This window comes from Uloborus diversus, chromosome 1, assembly GCF_026930045.1.
Source record: "Uloborus diversus isolate 005 chromosome 1, Udiv.v.3.1, whole genome shotgun sequence".
Lineage (NCBI taxonomy): Eukaryota > Metazoa > Arthropoda > Arachnida > Araneae > Uloboridae > Uloborus > Uloborus diversus.
The window spans coordinates 172529828-172552728 of NC_072731.1; the positions used below are offsets into that span (position 1 = coordinate 172529828).

At 31.9% G+C, this 22901-nt stretch overlaps 1 protein-coding gene across 2 annotated transcripts in view; it reads right to left on the reverse strand.

The window, feature by feature from the left end:
* The window catches only part of LOC129223011 (alpha-aminoadipic semialdehyde dehydrogenase-like), a 32767-nt gene extending 12255 nt beyond the window's left edge, over positions 1–20512 (reverse strand). Inside the window, exons 1-4 of one of the 2 annotated variants that reach the window (XM_054857586.1) lie at positions 20492–20508; positions 20202–20389; positions 12029–12274; positions 2522–2800 (exon numbers count right to left, since the gene is read on the reverse strand). In XM_054857586.1, coding sequence (XP_054713561.1) covers positions 2522–2800; positions 12029–12274; positions 20202–20387 — 711 coding nt within the window. In that variant the 5' untranslated portion in view covers positions 20388–20389; positions 20492–20508. Of the gene's footprint in view, positions 1–2521; positions 2801–12028; positions 12275–20201 lie in introns of both variants that reach the window. The other variant, XM_054857578.1, reaches the window with a different exon arrangement.
* Between the last annotated feature and the right edge of the window lie 2389 nt (positions 20513–22901).

Here is a 22901-nt window from a genome sequence, read left to right on the forward strand (position 1 = left end):
ATGAAAATGTGCATCTTATAGTGGTGTTAAAAAGTTGAAAGCTGCTGCAGGGTAAGTAATTTAAAACATATACAGATATACAACATTGGAGATTGATTTAAAAAGAAGACTAATTCTAGAGCCCTTTGTACCCTCTATTAGTACAGTTAAATTCTGAGCTTTGATTTTAAAAGGAAAAGGTTTTTATCACTAAAAGATAAATTACAGGAATACATACAGGCATATACTGACAGTGATTATTATTAGTGATTGTCAGTCTGGAAGTCATAACCAAGCTGGGGGCAGCTGTCCTCCGGTTAGGGTAGATTGCTGCCACCAGGGGAAATGCCGCCACTCCTGATATTTGAGTCAAGGAAACCAGATAGCCCGCCTGACTGCTCCTGACCTGTAGCGAATGACACTACAACCAATGCCCCAAGTGGACAGCAGCCATTTTGCATGTTTTTTGTTCTTATAGTGACGAACGTTGTTTTGAAGAAGTTTGATCTTATTTTTTGACTTTGAATAAGCAGAGGTATGAACCTTTAGATGCTAAAATGGCTGCATTTGTTATGAACAACCTTTAACTAGATATTTTAGCCTATATTTTAATCATTAATCTTTATCACTTCCATTTTGCTACATTTCTACCATCTTGTCGGATTGTGGTTATGACGCCACCTCTCCGGGAGTAATGCTACCATGGTGGTGGCATTACTCCCGGAAGCATCTTTTCACTGTATAGTTCAAAAGCCATTTTTTAAAGGACCGAAAATGTGCTCTTGTAAACTGTGCTTAGTAAAAAGAGTTAGTTAACAAAAGTTAAGTCTTAACAGAAGCAACTGGTGAAGAAAATAATCTTTTAAATTCGAGCAATACGTCGGAAGGTAAGTTCATGGATGTAGCATCTTGCTTATCAAATACCATTCAGGAAGTGCCTCAAAAAAATTTTCTTCAATCACTAGAAAAGTTTTCACCAATTCCAAAATTGGCAGCAGAAAGGGTAGAGGAAAGTTCTAAAAGAAAAGGCTACACTTGTCAATTCTAACGGGAACCCAAATGAAGGCAGTTTTGGAAGAAACAGTAGCTAAACCAAAGGAAAAGACATTGGAAAAGATACAAGCCAAAAGAAAATCTGCAGCAAAGGTTTTGGAAATGTCCATCAAAACTGAATCCAAGGCAAAGAAAGAGAAAGCAGTGACAACATGGCAAAAGAAAATGAATAAGTCTAATAAGAAATGGGGCAAGCAACTTTTTAATGTTGATAGTTTAGTTGTTAGTAGATATTTTTTAGTTTAGCTCTTGTCTTTAGATGATGAGGACATCCATGTCAAAAAGTTTTGTGACGACGACGAAAATGATGACCTTTTAGATCTAAGCGATCCAAACAGTCAACTTTGTGTTATATGCAATAAATATAGAATGAACGAACTGTGGTACAGATGCACTTGCTGTGGCAAGTGGGTGCATTCAGAGTGTAGCAATGCTGACACAGCTTAAAACTACATTTGTGATTTATGTAAATTTTAAGAAAATCAGATGAATTCAAAATACTGTTTTTTCACTCATATAAACTAAAAACGTCATTTCTTTTGCTTTTCAATTCCTATATTTTAATGCTAATTGAATATAGGATTTTCAATAAATTTTCCTTCCTAGTCTTTTAGTCATATTGGCTAGTGGCGGGATTACCCCAGCTCCCTGGGTAATACCACCACAGTGCAGAAGTAGAAAAATTGATGTTTTATGACTTTCTTCAAAAGATTTATTAATAACAAATTTTGTATACTTTCTTAAGATGGCGTACAATAATCCAAAATATTGATCTAGCTCATAAATACAACTTTTAATGGTGATAAAAATTGAAGTTCCTTAAGGTGGGGGCATTCCCTTGGTCTACCTTAAAGCTGAGATCCACTTAACCATTGGCAGCTAAAACTACTAAGTAACATTCAGTTATGGTTATTCCCTACCATTGATAACTAATAAGCATGAAACTAGTATCCAGAAGTCATAACCAAGCTGTAGTATATGCTAGTAATTTTGACTTAGCTACGGTTCGGACAGCAACTAACAGCTAGCTTATTACAGTAGTACATATTTATATTTCAATATTGGTTAGTATTAAGTAATTCAATTATTACATTGCAACATCAATTACAAAAACAAATTTCAAGTTTTTACTTCACTAAAAATACCAAATCCGACTTATTTTCCAGAGCATTTTACTCCGCTAAAAGTACCAAAAAAAAAAATGCATAACTTGAAAGGCATTGTACAATTTAAAAAACCAAGGGTAAAAAGTTGTTAAACCAATAAATAAAACGTAATAGGTTTATTTCCTAGAGAGAGAGGAATAGACAGTAAGGAAGTCATCAGTTTCTGAATTGGGTATCACATGTAGTAGAACATTTAACAAATTGCTGTTTTCCTAACCACAGATTAAGATAATATACTCTCAATAAAAAAAAATCTATTATTGTTTAGGCGAAAAATAAGTTTATCTTAATGGAAAATGAAATATTATTTTGTACTAATTTACCTCTAAAACAGATGACACAATTTTCGTTACAGATATACTAGTAAGACATGTTGTTGAAGCACCTTTCCATACCATGGTATCCCCACACACCATAGCAATTGCATTATTCCAACCATATACTGCAACAGGAAAGTTAAAGGCTGAAATAATGCCAATTGATCCCAACGGATTCCACATTTCAAATAGAGCGTGTCCTGGTCTTTCTGAAGGAAGAACTTTTCCTTCAATCATCCTTGATAACCCAACGGCATAGTCACAAATATCAATGTATTCTTGTACCTAAGATGAAAAACATTCATTTCATACACTCTCAAATTACACATACATTAGAATAACATAACTATTATGAAATAAATAATGGATCAGTTAGAATGCTGTTTAAGCTTTATGGCTAAATTTCGGCAACAAATTTAGAAGTTTTTTTCTTCTATCTATTGTTTTGCCTTTTCTGGAATAACTATCATTCACTAAGTTTTTAAGTTACATAACATATTAACCTGCATTGGTCATACAACTCAATTCAAAAAGCTATAAGATTGTTGCAAATTGTTATCTCTTCACAACTTGACATGAAATTCTTTATGCCTGTCTATTACAAGAAAAGCTCCCACTGAAATGTCTGTGTCTGTCTATTACTGCCTCATTTTTCCAAAGGAAGATTAATAAATCACTAAGTTCAGCATATTGGATCAGGGTTTTTTTTTTTTAAATTAGCCATTCATTGATGATAACACAGTATTTAATTTAGAAACACTGTATTTAATTTAAAAACAAACATTTTTATTTATATTAAACCAATTTTTTTTAGGCAAGTTTTCACTTTGCATTAAATATTTTATTTGTTTACAACAAACTCAATCAAAGATAAATATATACATAAGCAGAAGAAAGCAATATACATAGTGGCAGGAAGAAAGCCACTAGAAGAGCCAGCATGAACAACAATAAGTCTTATTTTTTTGAATTTACATTTATTTGTGCTCCTATAACTTTTCATTTTGCACACATTTTTTGAAAGTAAGGTTGACTATCAACCAGGGCTACGAAGTCGGAAGGAAATTGACCAACTCCTACTCCTGGATTTTGAAACGTCCGATTCCAACTTCGACTTCGGCTTTTTTATTTATTTTTTTTCAAATCCCCCCCATAGAAAAGGGGGGGGGGGAACCCCTAAACAAAGATTGAAATATTAACTTCTTTTTATAAAATTTTTGTGCTGTATTTTACAGTAAACCTAAGATGCATACAATGTTAGAAGTTTGATTTGAAAAACAAATAATCCAATAGTTGAGATTTTGAAAGTAAGATTACTTAAAAATCCCATTTTTAAAAAAATGAAAAGGATTAATTTGCTCCCCTTTAATGTTGAACAAATAGATGTTGATCAAATCCTGTGCTTTCAATTTTTCAAAGCTGTAACTTGAGAGAGAAAAAAAACTTTTTTGCAAAGTAAAAAAACTTTTTTTGAGAATGGGCTGTCCCCCCCCCCCCCGGGCGCCACCCATCTGGTGAGTGACATCTCAACTTAATTTCAGAGTCTATAGAAAATGAAATGCTTTAATTCTGAAAAATTTCCCCAATAATAAATCTTAAATTTCATTCAAAAAATTTCAACAAAAATATTGCACTATATTGAAGGGAGAGATTGGGTATATGTACGTCTGGAGCAAATTTTGCACAACATGCGGCGGTATACAGCTTTGTATGAATAGCTTTTACTTTAAAATTAACCTTGATATGAATATTTGAGGATTAATTACAATTATTGAGTGTTGTAACCAATAAATCATGTACTGATTTTCTTTTGTACTTTTTAGTGATAACCAAGTTTTCTTAGATAAAGTCTTTAGATTTAAAAAAAAAAAATTATGTTTTATCGGATCTTTTGGATTTTTGCTTTCGTGCCAACACCTATTTGAATTTATCAAGCAACGTCAGAAGTTTCCCTTGCTCAAGCGAAGTGATTACTTAGAAAATGTTAGGCAACAAAACTGTTTGCTGACAGTTGCTATCAGTTAAATAAAGTTAAAAGATAAGCAAACTAGGAGACTGCGGCATGCAGTTACAGAAAGTTTGATAAACAATCAAGCCAGCTGGTTGCCACAATGAGCTATTTTCTTATTAGTAGACATTTAAACATGTAATCAAATAAATTGGTAGTCAGTTTTTTCAAAAATTGCAAGGAGATTCAGTGAAAATTAAAGAAAAAACAGAAACCCGGAGTCGGAGTCGGCATTATTTCAAACAACTTCTTTACCCCAAAATCAGTTCGACTCCGACTCCACAGCCCTGCTATCAACCAATGTCTCACAGAAATAAATAATTTGTCTACAATTTCTTTTGCGTTGTTTCATTTTTCTTAAATAATTATTCCGTCAGTACACTTAGCTGCCCTTCTAATTAGAATTTTTCAGGGTTGGTATAAAAACCTGTATTATTTTTAAAAAACCCAAAGAAACTGGTTTTTTTGGTTTAAACCAGGTTTTATTTATTTATTTATTTTAGGTTTAAACCGGGTTATTTGGTTTTTATTACTATTTGTAAAAAAAAAAGAAAAATTAGGAAAATCATGAAGATTTTATGAATTAATTGTGAATTAATGTTTAATATTCATATTTGTACCTTAATTCTTGTTAATGAATTAAGAGTAAAAACTTGTAATTTCATTTCCTCATACTTAGAGATTTCCATAGGAGAATATTGTTCGAAAATCTTTAAAAAAAAATAGAATACGTAAATGGCTCTTGGTATAAATAACCAAAGAAATAATTTGCTGTGATACTTTCAGACATTATTAATTAAAATAACCACGAATAAATTCTTGCAAATTAACTTCCTCATAATCATAGCTATCTACTATAAATGTAAAAATGAAAGTAAAATTAAAATCACGCATTTTTAAACATGGAAAGTAATTTGCAGTGTCTACAAATTAATCATAAGTCTGAAGTACATTATACAACTTTAAAAACCAAAAGATTAATGCATATTTCGTTTAAAGATTTAAAAAGTTACAAAACATGTAATTTATTTATCTATTATGTATCAGTAACGACAATTATAGAAGCAGGACAAGTAGGTTTTAAGAAAATCATTATGTTTTCCTTTGTAGACATTATTTCTCCTGGTTTAATACATTTAGGAATACAATTTTTTAGCAAAGAAAAAAACAATGATTTTAATTAAAAGTCTCAGTACAAAAGAAAATACTCTTTTAACATATTTTAATAATGAAGACTATCATGAAAATTAATGTTTATTGATTCTTCCACCATTCATACATGAGAATGCTTTTATTATATTGGGATAAAAAAAGTTCTTTGTAAAGTGAAATTTTGGCATTATTATTATTTTCTTTATAAGAGCACAGAGTTACATGGACGTTTTCACAATTTTATACATTTTCTTTTCTTGCTCTGAATGCATTGTTTATTGGGAATGCAAAAAGTGTGCAGGTATAAACGCAATTTTATGCCTACTCTAAGTGTCCTTGAACTTTTTTAGTGATTTATTTTCTCTTGTCTTTTAAATATTCTAGTGTTAAGATAATTTTACACTATGCATTGCTTCAATAGTGCGTAATCTATCTCAATAAATCTTAAGTAATAAAGCAAATTAGGCAGCATATGAAGTTTTGGTTGAAATATGCTTTTTGGACTATTTTGAAATGCAAAAGATTGAAAAATAATGATAGTTAAAAATTATAAAAGAGCTATTGGAATTTTTTTAATGTAATTTTCGAAAAACTTAGTTGGTCTGCCTTGTATATTTATGTACCTAATAGAAAAGCTGCATAGATTTTAATAAAGAAAAAAATAATAAATAAAAACTATTTAGCAAATTTGCATTACCTTAAAAAATATTAGTTTCTAAATTTATTAAATCTGTAATTCACTTATAAAGATTTGCTAGTTGCTTTGCATTAGATTTTACTGTTTGCAATAATATGTAAAATTTATGAAGGCATTTAGGGGAAAACAATGAAATTAAAAAAAAAAAATGGTTTAAAAAAAAAACTACTTGGTTTAAACCAATGTGGTTTAAACCGAACTATGATGATGTTGTTATTTGGTCATTTTTGGTAAATCGTTTTCATCCCACTAAACGGCATTTAGGTATTCAAATAATAAAGAAAGGCACATTTTTCAATACAAATACAACTGATTAAAAAATGCCTTACCTCCTTTTTCTCATGAGGCATAAAGGTCGCATTTTAAGGGTTATTTTTATTCACACCCACTATCTCTCTTCCCTGTTCATCTTTTCGTTTCAAACCTTTCCCCCAGAACTTAGGCAAGTTCCTCGCCAATTTGCCTCCCCCGCAGTAAAACAAAACACGCCAAAAGCGCCAACAGACGCACATTTTTTCACTGCTCCTCCACGAGGCAGGTTGACCATAATGAAGGGATTTCGATAATCAGGCCAAACATATGTAAAGATGTAATGTCGCATTACACAAACAACCCTGGAATTTTTTGCTTACTGGATGCACTTTTTCCAGCAAAAATTAATTGAATGCAATGCCAATCGCAAGACTTCTTTTTTCCATTCAAAATTTATTTTAACTTTAAAAAACCGAGAGCAATTTTCTTAAGAAGACTTTTTTTTTTCCCCTTTAGGTGGAAATCCTACGTTACCTGGCATACGATGCACTAATCAAAATCATCAAGTACATAGTTTTGATAACTGGGCCTCTTAAGATTTTCAGGGGTGATTGTGAGTTCATCAACAAATACCTGAAGGTTTCAAAGCGAGAACAGGGGGGGGGGGGGATAATCTTTGGCCCCTATTACTTAAGTGCACATTTGCCATAGTATTAAATAGTTCTGAGTCAAAATATTGTGTGTACATTTAATTAAATTTTTAATGGGTTATAAAGTTACTTTTGAGCTAGTGTTATACAAATTATCTTGACATTTGTCCATCTTAAGGCTCTTGCAGGTATATTTGATGAGTATTACATAGCTGCCAACCTCAAGATACAAAAAATAGGAGCACTTAAGGGAAAAAATAGGAGCACTGAGGGCTAAAATAGGAGCATGAAATCGTGGCCTGCGCTAAACCTTCCTTCTGTACCATAAGTTTCCATAAATTCTAAGCACTTATAAAATGCTTTTCTAAATTTTCATGTTAGATTTTCAACAAAACTACAACCAAGTTTAGAACAAAATTATTTTACATTAAAAAAGCAACATTACATAGATACAGATTGAAAAGTTTAAAAAAAAACATGATTACTGATTGATTTAATAAAACTGCAATCCTTTTTAAAAATATGCTTTTATACATATCCTACATGCATAAGAACATATTGAAGATTTAAAAAAAAACAATTATTTCTTATACTTGGAAGTAAAGCAACTTCATAGTAAAGGTCAAGACTCTGAAATTTTGAAAGTGGCCAGTGGCACTCGACTCCAAAAACTTAGTGGCTACCAATGTCATTAAGTTTTGAAATACAAACTGGAGTGGGGGAGGCAGTTTTTACAACTTCCCTTTAAAAAAATAAAAAAAAAAAAGATGAATAGGATTTAAAGAGAGATATTCAATACTTTTTTTGCACATGGAAAATTTAAGTTAAAATTGGTTTCTGATTTATTTAAAAAAATAAAAATAAAAAATAAATGAATGAGAAGTCAGCAGGAACCTTCAATTTAGATGAAATAGTTTCAGTTTATAGCAAAGTCTACAAGGCAATAAGGATCAAATAGATAAAATTTCCCCTTCAAGAAAATTATTTAAAAAAAAAAATAACTTTTTGCCTTCTGTTATTTTTAATAGTTTGTATTGAGACAAACAACTAATTCTGTTTTTGGGAACTTAGGCTATTAATAGTCTTGTCTACTTCATGTTGCAAATGACAAAACATGGCAACAACGCGAAAAAGTCAAGACAATAGATTTTTGAGTTTGTTGCATTAAAAGTAATTATAAATAATTAATGAGCCTTAAAAAAATTAAAATTTAGACCAAATAGCGAGTTTTTAGCACATTAGAGTCTAAACCAATGAGGATCGAGTATTATTCTGAAGAAAAAATTTTGCATTTTTCAAGAAAAAAATTTAGAATTTTCCGAAAAAAAAAAGCCTATTTTGCATTATTTTCAATAGTTTGCATTCCAATCAACAACTAATTCCAATTATGAAAACTTGGCCACTTAAGAGTCTTGAGTACTAAAATCTCGCAAATGACCAAATATGGCGACTAAGTCAAAAATTCAGATATAAAATTTTGAATTTATAGCATGAAAAGCAATTATAAATAATAAATGACCCTTAAAAAACTAAAATTTAGACGAAATAACGAGTTTTTAGCACATTAGTCTAAACCAATGAGGATAAAATAATATTCTGAAGAAAAAATTTTGCATTTTTCAAGATAGAAATTTAGAATTTTCCGGGGGGAAAAAAAAGCCCATTTTTGCATTATTTTCAATAGTTTGCATTGCAATAAACATCTAATTCCGATTTTGAAAACTTGGCCACTTAAGAGTCTTGTGTACTAAAATCTCGCAAATGACCAAATATGGCGACTAAGTCAAAAATTCAGATATAAAATTTTGAATTTATAGCATGAAAATAATTCAAAAATAAAAAATCCCCATGAAACTACAATTTAATTGCGAATTTTTAGCACATTCGTGTCCAAAGCAATAAGGATAAAATGAAATTTTAAATGGTATAACTGTTTTCATATTTCTCAATAAAATTATTTAAAATAACCAAAAAAAAAAAACATTTTGCTTATTTTCATTAGTTTGCAGTTAAAAGAAACACCCAATTCTACTTTGTCTTTGAAAACGAAGGCGCTTAAGTATCGTCTGCTAACTTCCATCTTCTGAATGACCAAACATGGCGGCTACGTTTTACACGTAGCTGAAATGCTCGATGAAAAAACGACGATCTCCAATCGGCGCTCCCCCTCAGTGTTTATCCTGATGACACTAAGCTTCCAAAGCATCAAATTGTCTTCTCTTTTGTTGAGTTTGCGCACAATTCCTGCCTTGGAGGATAGGGAAATTTCTTCTTTTTCCTCAAAAATCGAAAAGTGTACAAGCAAAGTCAAAAAAAACGGAGTTTTTTGGAAAAAAATCGGATTTTCGGAGTAAGCAATAAAAATCGGAGAAACTCCGGGAAAAACGGAGCACTTGGCAGCTATGGTATTATATAATTTAAAAAAATTGCGGAGGTAGGGAGATAAAAGCATGACAAAAAAAACAACATAATTCCGGTATTTTTGGACATAAAATACCGGAAATACGTCCGAAAATACCGGAAATTCGGTAAAATACCGGAACACAATCAACCCTGGATTTTCCCTAGCTGTTCTCAGAATTTCATTTCTTGTAATGCTGAAACTCTATTTTTGATGTTTTTGATTGTGAATGTTGACACTCCAGTTGCCTCAGATGCTTTTTTAGAATAGCTGAATAGGTATACTTTCAATTCCTTTTTTTTTTTTTTGTTGCAGCTTTGAGAAAAGTTCTGCATGCTTTTTTTAACATTAGCACCACTTTTTTTTTAACTGAAAAGGCATGTTCAAAACTCCGACCATTACGACTAAAATGGCAAGAGCAAATAAATAAATCGACCATATAACAAAAATTTTAACAATTGGAGAAAGATTAGCTGCTTGAAAACCTCATACAAGTCCATAAAAACCAGAAGAGGAATGGCAAAATGACACCAAAAAAACCTCCTGCCAAACATTGCTGGAAAATGAACAAAGTATGTTTCTATAGCAATTAGTGATGTGGACCAGGTAAATACCCAGTGGGTAGGTAAATATTTTTTGGGTATTTACCCAAGGCCTGGGTAAATACCCAAAAACTGGGTATTTTACAAAAAAATTCAAAAAGTGAATGGGAAATTTAAAAAAAAATCTAAATATGAAATAATTGGTAAAACTGATATATACGTATGTATTACACAGTTTATAATATTTTTTATTGAAAGACTTGATGAAATTATGAAAGAAACATATTGTGAACCAAAGAATCTTTCTTTTCAATTTCATAATTGGAGAAGTATAAGCAATTCAATGATAAACTTCAGGATTTCAAAATCACAATCTAGTTTAGTGATACCCAAAACAAAAAGAAAGAAAAAAAAGGAAGCATGAGGGATGTTTGGAAGAATAAACTGAGAAGTTATTAAGACACTATGACATTATTTATTTATTTTATTGCTGTTTAAGTGATAACGTGGCAAATATAGAAACAGTTTTCACTTTAATAAGCAAAAAAAAAAAAAGAAATGAAGTCAAAATATTGTTTTCTGTTGCCTTTCTCATTTGTATTTGCTCCCCAGTACTTCATGGTGAATATTTATTCAAAATATTCTTAATACACGCAATTAGTGATGAAGGGTGGAAAGGTAAATATTTTTTGGGTATTTATCCGAAGGCAGGGTAAATCCCCTAATAATTGCGCATTTTGCAAAAAAAAAAAAAAAAAAAAAGTAGTATAAAAAGGCAATGATTTTCTTTTTAAAACTTAAACCGTAAAATGAAACATTAAAAATATAAAAAAATAATTTATCATTATAATTTTTTTAGTTAAAGGAACAATTTAGACAAAAATTTCTATGAAAGTCTATCCTAGGATGGTCTTTAAATGCGTTATTACTCAAAACTTGAAAATGTTGTTGTCTTTAAACGCGTTTTACTCAAAACTTGAAAATGTTCACTTACATCCCTTTGCTTCTCACTGCTTTAATTGATGTTTGCTTTTTTTTTTTTTTTTGTAACCAGTTAACCTTTTTACTTTTTGTAGAATGGCTTTTTATATCTGAAATTTGGCTATCAACATTGATTAGGCATATCCAACACATTAAATGTAAAGTAAAACAAACAAGGTTAAAAAAAGCACAAATTTGCCAATTACAACAGACACGTGTTTCGGCGTTACAGGGAACACCTTTTTCAATGCAAAAAGTAATGAGCTTATGGATGAAAAGACATCCGATTTTTGTCGAAACACGTGTCTGCTGTAATTGTCAAATTTGTGCTTTTTTAACGTTGTCTTACTTTACTGTTCAGCACAAAGGTATTTATTTATCACATTAAATGTGAATATCAAAAATTGTTAAGTTGTGTTTCAAACAATAATTCTTTAAATATGTGGTCGAAATACAATTTTTGGGTAAAATATAGTGTTTTGCATATGGATTATATAAATATACATAGTGGAGTACATACAGAAAAGTATTTTAGTTGAATATAAATTTTTAAAATAAATACCCGGGTAAATATCCGTTTTGGGTATTTACCCGGATATATACCCTGGGTATTTACCCCTAAAAATAAATATCCCGGTATTTTACATCACTAATAGCAATAGACATTCTACATTCTAGCTATGTGCATTTCTTTATGAAATCATTAATTCATAGAAATGATACTTTAACTCCAAAGTTATAGAACAGATGTGTTTTAAATTGTCAAACATCGGTTAAAACAAAACAAAAAAAAAAACTATTGAAATAGAAAAGAGTAATGGGAACTTTACCTCTCCTTCACTCTCAGGTAAAATTTTGCCCATTTCCAAAGACACTAGCTTCCCCAAGGCCGATTTTTTCGCTCTTAAAGCTTCTCCAATTTGTCGAACAATTTCTCCTCTCTGTGGGGCTGGAATATCAGCCCAAATTTCCCAAGCTTTTTGTGTTTCTTTGACCACACTTTCATAGTCACTTAACGAACCTTCTACTACATCAGCTATGGGCTGATTGTTTATGGGCGAGAATGAAGTAATAACCTGTAAAAGAAGCAAACACATAGGAATTAAACAAGTATAAAAAGATTTATCCAAAAAGTACAATAAGACAAACATAATGAAGAATTCATAAAAAGTAGCCGAAAACTTTGTACTGCCTAGTGAATAAAATATGACAACGTATATAAAGTACAAATTGAGAATGGAAAAAGGTTAAAAAACCAGCAAACAGCTGTTTCGGCACTCTAAAATACAAGTGCCATCATCAGTGCATTAAAAACGAAGACAGGTTCACCCGACTAAAACACAGTCGAGGCGAACAATGGAATGAGAGACGATTTCTTCAAGACGATTTTTCTAGGATGTGTCCATCACTCGTCATGCCAATACGTTTACAACTACTGTTTTCCGTAAACCCTTTGCTGTTTCTCTTCCCCCCCACAAGTTATCTGTTCATCCTCCTAAACAAAAATTGGCTGCTTTTAGATCTTTTATTTACCGTGCTTTAGCCATTTGTTCAAATTCCATTTTACTTTCATCAGAACTGAATTACCTACAAAGTATTGCAGTGGATCGGGGATTCACATCAGATATTATTGATACCATTTATAAGAAGCTATGTAGCTCAACTAACAAAAATCAAACACTTGCTCCTGTGAACTATTCGAGTTCCGTTGTCTTACCCTTTTTTCCTAAAATCAGTCTACAAATTGCCAAAATCTTAAAAAAGTTTCTTTTTTCCGTCACTTTTTCTCCTGTTAATAAATTAAAATTTTCACAGCTTAAACACCCTATTCACAACCTTGACAAATGGGGCATTTACAGAGTTTCCTGCCAGTGCAAATTGGCCTACAGTGGGCAGACTCGACGATCCCTCAAATTCCGGATAAAAGAACACGAAAATTACGTCAAAAAACAGGATCTCAAACACTCCTCTATTGCTCAACATTGTTGGTCCAGCGGTCATAATTTTATTTTTTCTTCCGCCAAAGTTATTCACGAGTGTTCGTCCATTCATGATTTAGATTTTTGGGAGTCATATTACATATGGAAAAACGCTAATTTAATCGTCAATGATTTGTCTAGCACTCCCCCCTTTTCCTAATGTTTGGAAGTCTGTTATTTGGTTTATTTTTTGTCCGTGATGTTTTCTCCTGAGTGCAACTGTCCTCTGAGTTCTGACGTAACCTTGACGTCAACGTTTCCGGTATTGCTCTCATATCTTTTACAACTCATCTCTCATTCCATTGTTCGCCTCGACTGTGTTTTAGTCGGGTGAACCTGTCTTCGTTTTTAATGCACTGATGATGGCACTTGTATTTTAGAGTGCCGAAACAGCTGTTTGCTGGTTTTTTAACCTTTTTCCATTCTCAATTTGTACTTTATATACGTTGTCATATTTTATTCATAATGAAGAATTGTTATTGTAACTTCATAAGCATGCATCCATTTTGAGAAATAATTTCAACTGAACATGTCTCACTGAAACACACATGACTATAGTTTTTTTTTGAAATGATTTAGATACATATGTGATATACGCCCCCATTTGGCGACATTCAATTTTTTGCACAAAATTATTGAAATATTTTTCTTGCCAATAAGGCTAATGTTTAAAGCATAGCATTCCTGGCGAAACTGACCTGTGTTCGGCAACCTAAAGGCAATCTTAGATCTGTTCAAACTTGTTTACTTTTTAGCAGTTCAGCGTTAGATAGATTCAATAGATTTTTTTTTATGCAATATACCTTATAGGAAAGCTTATTTTGTGTTGGTTTAAACTGAGTAGTTGTGTTTTGATGAATAAATATTAGAAAATGACAGTTTCTGCAAACTTGTCCGTTAATCCTTATATGTTATTTCTGTAGCCTGTTTTTTGTTTCTACGCAAGATTTTCCTCAATTCTTGATCGATTTCTTTGATTTACACCTTATTTTAAAGCTTATCGTGCAGGCTACTGACGAGAAATAGACCCACGGTCTAAAAATTGTTTTTTTTTAGGCAAAAAAACCTGTTTTAAAGAACCAGAATGAAGTTTTCGGTTAAATTTATAACTTTAACTTGCACTGTTACCAACAGAGCTGAATAGCTTGATCAGCCGAGTGTTCGCCTAGTAGCCAGGAGACTGCGTGTTCGGGCCCACGTCCGGACAATCTGCATCAAAAAATTAGAAAAATATCGCGCATTACATGAACAATGAACAACAAATATGAGGGATTACATAGGTAGAAATCCTCCTAGCTGTTATGAAAACTTGATGCAACACGGAGCTGAATTGATACTCAATTGTAAGGGTTTTTTTTTTTTTAAACTTTGGCTCCGGGAAGAAAATTAAAGCATAATGTAAGCAAAAACATAAGTATCAGGTTTAAGACTACATTGGAATTGTTTTTTGTTCCTTCTAATGAGTTTTTGACTCTTTGTACAAATAAAAAAAAATACTACCTCAATTTAACCGGTAATATATATATTTTTCTTATTTTTGCAAAAAAAAATAAATTAAATAGCGTATCACATTTTTACTAGATTTTAAAAGCTATGCTTAAAAAAGAACTTAGTTCAAATTATTTTGTATTTTAACCGTGCCGTTAAATGATGAACTTCTTGCCAGTTCGGGCTGTCCGACATAATAGCAAATTTACAGTAATATTACGCATTACATGTAGTACTCATAACATACAGCAGATAACACACGTAATAAAATAAATGCAGTGGGAATGCTATTTGGTGTTTTGACTCCTTTATGCAGGCTACAGTTATCATTCAAATAAGTTGACTGCTAATCGAAGGGCGTTCTGCCCTTTTTTTTTTTAAAGCTTCGACTCTGTCCAGACCACAGAGCATAATGTAAGCATAAAAAAGTATTAGATATACCTCAAGGGAATCCTTTTTGTGCAGAAAAACATTTTCATTGTATGCTGAAATGTAGATTTTTCTAATAGCAGTGTTTCGAACTTTTGTACAAATGAAAAAATACTACGCCAAATTAAAACTAGGAGTTTCAACCAGTAAATCTTTAATTATTTATTCGAATACGATATAAAACATTATAAATTATTATCAACTTCATTAGTAAGAAATCATTTTCTACTCCTCTGCTTTTGGCTGAAAAAAAAAAAAACATTTTGTCTACGTTCGAAAAATTACACCTTAAAAAAACGGACTCGGTTCAAATGGTTTTGGTTTTGAATTTTAAGTGTTCGATTAAAAGAAAAACAAGTGCGGGCTTTTAAGCTGTACAGGTTAAAGAAGCCTGCTATGGGAAATTGTTGAATTTCAAAAATAAAAAACACTTATTTTTTCAACCGAATTTATTACTTCTCTAGAATGTTTGTTTCCAATCGCTACGTGATATCTTCCTCATTATATTTTTTTTGGCAAAAAACTTTTTTACTGTGTTTTATTACGCATTCCTTCAATGAATAGCATTCGAAAAGGAAGGCACTGGTTGCTAGGTTTGTTGCAGCGTCGTACTGTTAATCAGAATGGTGCCAGTTTGAATCCATGCCACTAAATATCTCTTTAATGTCTCTTTTTTTTCCGTCAGATGCTCACATGGGTAGGACTGTATTTGCCACAACCTGTTTTTTCACATGCAAAATTACTGATTTTTCACGTGTCACTCAGCCACACTTTTAATGATATTTATACTTGCATTGAAAATACGTACAACCAAAAGGGGAACAATGATCAAATTATCACAATGTTGTATTTAACGAGATTTTGTTACTGATGTCTTCAAATTACATGCCTTCTCTTGTGCGCTTACTTTTTTCGGTTTTTCTTCATAATATTCTTTCTTTGAAATTTTTAAGGAGCGAAATGCCTTATGAAACAAATACAAAAGTGAAGACCAGCAACAGGCTCTGGGCCCAGCTAGACTGGTCCTAGTCAATTGATTCAACAAACGATTCGAAGTACAGTGCGGAGTTCCGCATGGGTCGACTAGTTAAGAGTAAAATCCAACTTGGGGTGCGTCTCGGTAAGGAGCCATTGTTTTATATGTTGTGTTTCAGCCTGAGTGTGAGGCTTTATACAATAAAAAAGTAAATTTTTCTTTTTTTAGAATTCAATAAAAAAAAACCTTTCACTTCCGAAATTTATGTTTTCACAAAATCTTGAGGGTTTCTTGTAGTTAATTTTATATTTACTGCATGTAATTTTATTTTAAAAAAATAGCACGGTTTTTTCATTTTAAAAGTTAATTCTTATCGATGCCAAGAACTATTTAGGCATATTCTGTAAACATTTCTTGGCTAGCATATTAATGCATGGTATTTTTGTGTTATTTATGTTTGCGATATTTTGTCAAGACATTTTTACTTTTCATACATCAAAATTTGAATACTTAAGCTTTTTTTGGCTGAAATAGTTATATTTTGGGGATGTTTTCCACTTTAAACATTGCATATTGAATTGTTTTGCTCTTTTTTAGTAGAGTATAAGAAAAGTTTGTGTTCGATGAAATGCACGTTGGAAAATAGCTTTTATTTTTCTTGGAATATATTTTTTTGGTGAGCTGTGATAGTATTTTGTTAATTTAAGCATTTTAAATACCTTCTAGTAATTTTTCTTTGTGTACAAAAACTTTCTAGTTTCTGGTATTTTTGAAGCAAATATTTGCAATGTTTTTTGCTGTGGTTTTATGTTGTTTTTATATATATTGTGTTCTGAAGTGCTTTGATCATGTTCTTTTATCTGAATTGTTCCTGTTGGCGCTAAAAAAGCATTGCTAAGAGCGATGTATGACATATGTCATCACATTGTGTTCTTGGTGACTTTTTTGGCGCAAACAGGAAAAAGTCGCCAAGGATGGGGTATATGAAATTAGTTCCATGATTTATTTTGAATTAACAAATATTCGTAATGTAGAGTAGACAAACTTATGATATTAAATGGAAATGCATTCACATAAATTCCAAAAAAGAATAATAAATTCTATTTTAAATTGGCATCAAATTCAAATAATTAGTTAAAAAATTATGGATAAATATTTAGAATTCCACCAAATATTCGGTTCAACTGAACATACAGTATGCAGCGCATCGCTAGTTTGAATAGTGAAAATCAAATTGGATTTTTTTTATGTCAAAAGTGCGCTTTCATCGCCAGAAATTGAAGTAGATGCTTAATAAGCTGAGATGGGGCACGTTGGTCCGCTTTTTTACTTTTAATTTTTTATCTCATCAAAAAATTTACTGAGCAGTTTTGTTTTCTACAATAAGTTTCACTAAACGCTTCTCAAAACCACAGATTTTTTTTGGAAATGTTGAATTGATAAACTTTTTTTACATTAATTTTTTAATGGAACCTATTAAAGTGGACCAACATGCCCCACAGGAGGGAGGGGGGGGGTACGTTGGACAGCGTAACTCAAACAACATTTGTTTTTAATTTAGTGATAAATACTATCAAACATTGTTCCTACTTTATTATCTTTTGTGTGTAGAGTGCAAAATATAAAGTTTAATGATCAATGTAACATACCTATTAAATTGGTTTTAATTGATAAATCATCTTTTATTTAAAAACAGCATTAAGCATTCACCATTAGTGCACAATTTTTTTTTTAAACCAAAAGAAAAATCAATTAATGAATATTCATGAGACAATGCAGATTAAAGTTAACTAAAGATGTGTTTAATGATACCCGGGAATACAAAAGCCGATACAATTTCCGAGCTTTGGAAGTATAGCACTTTTATTGAACTGGGTTTTGGAAGGATAAGTCTTTATGTTCATTTTATGCAAAGTTACATTAAGATTTGCTAGGGGAAAAGCTATTTTTCTTCATTGCATTCCGTAAAACAACTCCAAAAAGAAAAGAATCCTGTTATACTAATACCATATATTTTAAAGAAAATGTACAATAAAATTGATAGCAGGGCATTAAAGCAGGGTTTGTTGATTTAAATTGTGATTAAAATCATGATTTAAATCAAATGATTTTTTAAAAAAAATCATTGATTGAAATCAGTTGATTTGAATTAAAGTGATTTTTGTAACAAAATCATTAATTAAAATCAGTAAATTTTACTTTTATAAATTAATTTTGCATTTTTAGAATGTATTGCTCGAAATTTAACTGCACTGCATTATACTATCTTAGCTTCAACAGGCAAAACTACATAGATCCCTCTTTCCAAAGTGTGTAACAGATTTTCACTCTATTGCTTTTACTCCAAAATTACAGTTTAGAACAAAATAAAAATTTGGATTTTTTCTTATATACCACCACTAATATAGTTCAGAAAAGTAATTGTTCAACATATTATTTTACACTAAAAATGTACATGATAATGGAAACCTTATCCTTGAGCAAAGCAGAAAACAAAATGACATCTTATCTAAGCACTATAACATATTTATAAATCTTAAAATATTATTGAATAGTTAGAGAACTTATCTTAATTTTAAAAGTAAGTTCAATGGATTCATCTATTGTATGAAATATATTATGTTTATAAATGTAAAGTAATTAATATCTACAAATTTTTGAACGTTTAAAAAAAATCAAAATAATTTGATTTAAATCAAAAAAATCAGATTTAAATTTAAAAAATCAACTTTTTTGATTTAAAAAAAAAAAAATTGAAAAAGTCACGAACCCTGGCTTTAAGTTAGCATATATCTTAGAGTAACTTTGCATATGTGTGTTAGAAATGGATTAAGAGATGCCTTGGAGAAAGCAGGTCGACACAAAAAATAGCTTGAAATTAAAACATTGTTTTGCCTTGCAGAACAAACACACAGCTCTTTTAGAATATCAGATTCCAATTAAAAAGTGCAAAACTTGATGCTGTACGAAGTGTACATACGAAATCTAATCCTTAAGGTTTTTGTATTACAGGAAGTACATACGTACGCTCTACACAGACACAAATGTTACGACAAAACTCATCAAAACTAATTCGAGGATGATCAAAGAGCTTTTTGGTTGCCTGCAAGTTTAAACACAAGTATGTGCGAACATCAAGAAAAACATTAGGTTAATTAAAACATAAATTTATGTTGATATTTGAGTGATAAATTCTTTGAGGAGATAATATTTCATTTTCAGAATGTAAGGAAGTAAACAGAGCATTATCTTATGTAGTCCAAAGATTTTTTCGGATAATCTGAGTTTTCAGTAATCCGAGCCCCAATTACCTCGAATTTTTGAGACTCTACTGTACATGGAGGCGCAGAAGTTTAAACTGCTATTTCTCATTTTGAACTTGAATGCAGGTACGGCATTTGTGCTTAGCATAGCAGAATAGTTATAAAATTTTGCTATAAAGGCTTTTGACATGACAGAATAATAAACCAGGGTTAGAGAACTGTCAAAAGCTGCTATGTGTCAGAAACTTTTCCAACACTGGTTACAGAGTAATCGAAATTTAAACAGGGCTTAAAAGCAGGCCCAGATCTAAGTACTCACAGACACTGCAGTGTGTTTTACTAAGACCCAGAAGTCCATTGTACTAAAAGAGCCCGTGGCTCTCAGTGGCATGGAAATCTAGTAGGCAGTTAGGGGCCCTGCTGATTTTTTTGCAGGGGGGGGGGCCAAAATTTATAAATCATTTTTTATAACATATACGCGGAAAATTATTGGAAATTTAACAAATGTGTGGTTTTGTAGGAAGTTTATTTAACTTGAATTTTTTTTTTAAACATTTTTTTCCACCGTTTCCAACATTTTCTCGAAAAACCCAAAATTTTCTTCCCTCCTCCCTCCTACCTTTAGCTTATTCCCTAGGGGCGGGGACTTTTAGTATGTTTACTTACTAACTACCCGTAACAATATTCTGAAGTCAAAAATTATTGCATATTCAATGCACGCTACATCCCTGTTATGAGCACTCACTGATTGGATTAATATTGATTAATAGGGTGCGGTGCATAACTAATAATCACTAAATCTTGCATTACTTCCAACGATGTTTTTTATTTCACAAACACACAGTGTTTCGTTAATTTATTTACTCACTTTTCCTGAACCAGTCCATGACCCGTGGTAAACCCCGAGATTCTTCTTTGCCAAACCTAAGTCTTTCAGAAATGAATATTTGGAATCATCAATCAAGTAATTGCGGACGGGAGACACTTGCATATTTCTAAAAAATAAGACTTGCTTTACAGGAATTTTTCTTAAACTTCGAAGAGAAGCAAACATTTCTAAAAAGGAAAAATAATAATGCGTCTTTATTAAGTTGTCGAATAGTAAAGTGGAATATTCGAAAAAATGCTTTAAATTAGAAAGTCATTTAAATTCCCTACATCTACAACAAATTCCACATGTTACTAATCAAACGTTTAACTCTGATGCCAACAGTATAAACTTCATTTAAAAAATAAACTGCATTTCAACTCATTCGGCACTGCGGCGCAAAACTCAGGTGAGAAATAGAGAAATAGAGTTACTACTCTCTTCACAAAGCAGGGGCCTCCGTGGCTTGGCTTCTATGGTTGCGTTCGACGAACCTCACTGGTCGACCGATCAGTAACCGGTTACTAACCGCAGCGTTTTATGATCAACCGGTTACCGAATCGGTTGCCATTCTAAGCAGTTGATTGGTTGATTGGAGCAAGTGATGATTAGCTGTCACGTGATTAACTAACTGGACGCTACCGGTCGTGCTCGTCAAACGTAAGCTATGGTTAAAAAAAAAGCTTTGTCGGGAAGTCGTGGTGAGTGCCGAGCCAATTCATTTCTTTTGCATTGAAAAAGGCGTTCCATGTAAAGCCGAAACGCGTGTCTGCAATTATCTGCAATTTGTGCTATTTGAGTATTTATTTAACTTGATTGCATTTAGTTTGAATTTCGAAAACAGATGCAAAATAAATTTTAAAATGTTAGACAAGTTTAACACTGAGAAATTCTTAGTGAGCAATTTTTAGTGTTTTGACAGAAAAGTTATATACCAAAGGCTACAAGATTTTAAACCGTCTTTAGTGACGTTAACAATAGGAAACAGGTGGGAAGTAGGGCAACCTCCCCGGAAAAGAAGTTCGAGCAAGCAAGGGGTTCAAAGGCCTCTCCCGGATTTAAAAATCGGTTTTAGTAAAATTAAGGGAAAGGGATTAGAGAGAGATTCTCGACTGGGGGGGGGGGGATTATTTCAAAACTGAAGTCAAATTTATGCTTACCTTCGTGGCGTTAGGGGATCCGTTGACCATCCGGGAGTTTCCGATATTGAAGGGTAAAAACGCAATTTTAGGCTGTTTTGATAATGGAAGAAATTTTTAAAAGACTGAATTTTTAGCAATTAGTGGTGATCTCAGGAAAGGGGTGAAAGGTTCGGAGTTGCTCCTCTAGAAATATATCCATGTTATAATTTTTAAAATGCTAATTGAGGCTACCTTTGGAGATATTGGAGGAAAGAGGAATCTGTTCATTGCAGAATCTCCCACTGAAATGTTTTGGAATTGAAATCTTTAAAGCTCTATTTGAGGCAATCTTTGGAGAACGCCTAACGATGAAAAAGCAAAGTTTAGAGGCTGCCCCTAACAGGTTTTTGACACTGAATTTTTTTGAAATTTAACTTTAGGCTGTATGTTGGGACTTAGCAAGAGGGATAGATGTTTTGAAACCCTTTTGCTCCGAAAATTTTGACATTGTAGGGTAAAAAACTCATTTTTTGTGATGTAACAACTTATGTTCTAAGTAGGGCTGTATATGGGGCCCCAGGACTAACGAGCTTTTGAGTCACTCAGTCACTTGTTAGATTCATGCTCCAGTTAAAAAATTTTAACTCTTACATTGGTCTCCCAAAAATTTTACTCCTATTTGGTCTCATGGCAATAATACACTACTGAAAATATTGTAATTCTTATTCTGAAAATAAAGCAATAAAAGAGCACTCACCACACAATTCTTATATATTGCGTCGTTCATTGTATAGAATACTGCCGTCAGTAGGTAAAACGCAGTATCTGCAGAAATGAGTTGTTTGAGATTATTTGAAGAAACGCGTTTTGAATTTCCTATTGGGGGGGGGGGGAAGTGAAAAAGGGAAAATTAGCTGAAATACTGCGCTTTATCTTCCCTTCCCATGGCAGTAGTCGACTCCGCTACAACGCGATTCGACTTACGCGAAATGGTTATAACGAATTTTTCACGAGTAACGAATTTTAGAGCTAACGCGAATTTTTTTTCCCACAACACGAATTTTTTTGGAAGGGAGTATCAGTTTCGTTATTAGAGACTAAATACTGATTTCGTGAGTGTTATTGCATCCCTTTCAGCATCACTGACAGCCAAAGTTCCCACACCAAACTAGTCTAGTGCATTAAATAACCACTCAGCATCTTTCTTTTATTTATATTTTCATTTTAATTATAAAAAATGTTGAAATATAAATGACACCTTAATGTCACCTTCATTTAAAGTTTGTGAAGATGGAAAGAAAAAGAAGGTGTCTGATGTCTGATAAAAAATAAATAAATAAATAAAAACTCTAAAATTCTCGATATGCTTGAACAACTACAAAACTTCGACGGCAGCGCGACAAAAAGTATGAGTGAATCTTCCATACGTACAATTAAAAGTCAAAACTAAAAGATATCCGTAAAAGTTCAGAACTAAGTTTCAATATTGAAGCTTGCAGAGCAGTCTTGCAAAGTAAATATTTGGTATGCTTTAAAAAATTTGTATGCATATATTTTTTCACAACTCGAAATTCTGACT